We start from the raw sequence: 2,519 nt of genomic DNA on the forward strand, positions 1-2,519 counted from the left end.
AATAGATGGTTGCTGAATGTAATCAGCATCAATGAAAATGAATGGAAAAATTAGTTTTAGAGTTGTTAACACTTTTTAGCATAGTTTCTCTTTGTTTCTCTTAGTAGCTAAACCATATGCATTACACACAGTCTCTCTATTTTGAATCAGTCGTGGTCTTTATATTTTAAACAAACAATCTACACACATTTATAGGCTCGTCATGTAGTTCAACCACCAACCAAACACTCTCTTTAGAATAAATTCCAAAGTGCTGGAAACACGCTCTAAAGTACTCACAAAAAAATAACTCTCAAGCTTTAGAAATTGGGGTCAAATTTGCCGTTGTTAACCTTTGTGGTTTTTGTCTAGGTTTCCTTTACCCATTGTGCATCTAGAAGACATAACCTTTCCAAAATTGGATGCCACTCTCATCATCAGTTGGTCAGTTGGCTGAGAGTCTTCTTTGTTGCACCATACACATCAGGAGCGTGTAACTCTAACAACCTGTTAATCATATTACTACTGTATTCAACAGTTTTACCTCGAACTTAAGAAACAATCTTATGTACTACCTATGTATTCAAGTTAAATATCAGTCCAATGGTTCTTTACTTCTGACTCAAACCAAGCATATCAGAGATCTCTTCTCTATAATCGATATGACTAATGGAAATAGAATGAACACACCCATGTTCAGTCATTGCATGTTGAGCAAACATGGTAATGATATGATGTAAGATTATTCTCATTACATATCAATTGCTAGAGCATCATAACATATAACGCTAACCCGTTCTAATATTGAATAATGTTATTGTTTCTTCGACGGGACTCTTACCCTGCAAATAAAAACCAAAATATTTATCTAGTAAGAAATTCCGTTCTCCATTTACATCTTTTCTGTATTTATTTATATTATAATGACTGTTCCTATAATAGTTTGAGAGATATGATTTTTGTTTCCATAAAACTGCACAAAAAAGTAAAATAAAGCCTTCTGATTCATGGTCAATCCCCTTATAGTAATTGGAGTATGGTCAAATGAATTGAGGTATTTTAGTGGCACTTCTACTCATGGCTTATTGCTAATGTCAGTATGTTATATTAAAAAATGTTCTTTGAAGGCCTGTAGGGATTCTGGTTGGTCAAGTGATCCCGATGTTTAACAGATCAACATTTGAGTTATGTATATGCATACAAGCTTAGAGTTCAGCATGTTTATGCATCTGTACAAATTGAAGTCACTTTGACCAAGCCTTTGCCAACAACTGCATTTCAAGAATCAATAACCAAACTCTAAGTTGTCTCTCTCAAACCACTTTGATTTTGTGAAGAGTATCAGTGTAAAAATGTATAGTTAATTCTCTAAATTAATAATTTGTTAGATTAGAGAGGCAGGTTAGTTAGTTCAATTGAAGTCTTTTAAAACCTCTTATGAACTTTAACATCATCAAATCTATAAATAGAATATTTTAAACTACTGTATACTTAAGAATTCATTAAAGAACTTTCACAATACATAGCATTTTATTCTCCTATTCTATATTAAGGTTTGATGGAAAAAAGAATATCCTTATTTAATTCCATTAGATCAATTGATCAAAGCAATACCTCAAAATTATTGCGGTACAATACAACCTACACACATCCAACAAACATGAAAAAATTGAAGAATATCTACAAACAAACAAAAAAAGTTAAAATTAAAAGGAATGTGTTTTGTTTCTATAACCAAACTCTCCCAAAAAATCAGAAGCAGAACTAGCCATAATAGTTGCAAACTCACTAAAACTAATAACACCATCACCATCCATATCAGCTTCTTTAATCATATCTCTAAGCTCTTTATAAGTAAGTGGCTGGCCCATTTTAGCCATGGCTCCAGCCAATTCAGCAGCCGAAATATAACCATTGCCATCGCGGTCAAAGCACTTAAACACACCTATGAGTTTTTCTTGATTCACCAACACCTCTTCATTCATGTTTGGCATTATGACTCTCACTAGCTCATCAAACTCAACAGAACCGTTTCTGTTTGAGTCCATTTTTGACAACATGACTTGAACTTGGTCACCTGAGGGTTTGAGACCTAATGAACGAATAAGTGCTGCTAACTCTAGCATTGTTAGGCTTCCATCTGAATCCATGTCGAAGCGTTTGAAGATTTCTCTTAGTTGGTTAAGTTGATCAACTTTAACCTTTGACATAATTGTTGATAATGAAGATAGAGCAAAGATGAAATGAAAAGATGGGAAGAGAAGTGTGGGTTATTTTGGTTTCAGTGTGATGTGTGTTTTTGAAAGGTTTGGAACATAAAGCGCGTCGGTGGCTATATGTGATTATTATAATGTCAGTGATGCTTTCTTAGTATTGTGCTTTCTAGGAAACTCATGGGTAATGTCGTTTTAGATTCTTGGCAATTATTAGTAGCATGGTAATTTGGTGTATTATCATTATAGTTTTAGAATTATGTACAATCCATAAGCAATTTTATAAGGGTGATGATTAAGCTGTAAGCGAAAAAATCCATTAATAAA

General features: G+C 33.3%; 1 protein-coding gene across 1 annotated transcript; it reads right to left on the minus strand.

The window, feature by feature from the left end:
* Positions 1–1,393: 1,393 nt before the first annotated feature.
* LOC131604435 (probable calcium-binding protein CML15) lies at positions 1,394–2,272 on the minus strand. The gene has a single exon (XM_058876876.1). It carries the CDS (start codon positions 2,187–2,189, stop codon positions 1,686–1,688), a length of 504 nt encoding a protein of 167 aa, XP_058732859.1. The 5' UTR covers positions 2,190–2,272; the 3' UTR covers positions 1,394–1,685.
* Positions 2,273–2,519: the final 247 nt, after the last annotated feature.

This window comes from Vicia villosa, linkage group LG1, assembly GCF_029867415.1.
Source record: "Vicia villosa cultivar HV-30 ecotype Madison, WI linkage group LG1, Vvil1.0, whole genome shotgun sequence".
Lineage (NCBI taxonomy): Eukaryota > Viridiplantae > Streptophyta > Magnoliopsida > Fabales > Fabaceae > Vicia > Vicia villosa.

Bases quoted from the DNA above. Each gene is read 5' to 3' on its own strand.
- LOC131604435 (XM_058876876.1), bottom strand. From the start codon at position 2,189: ATGTCAAAGGTTAAAGTTGATCAACTTAACCAACTAAGAGAAATCTTC.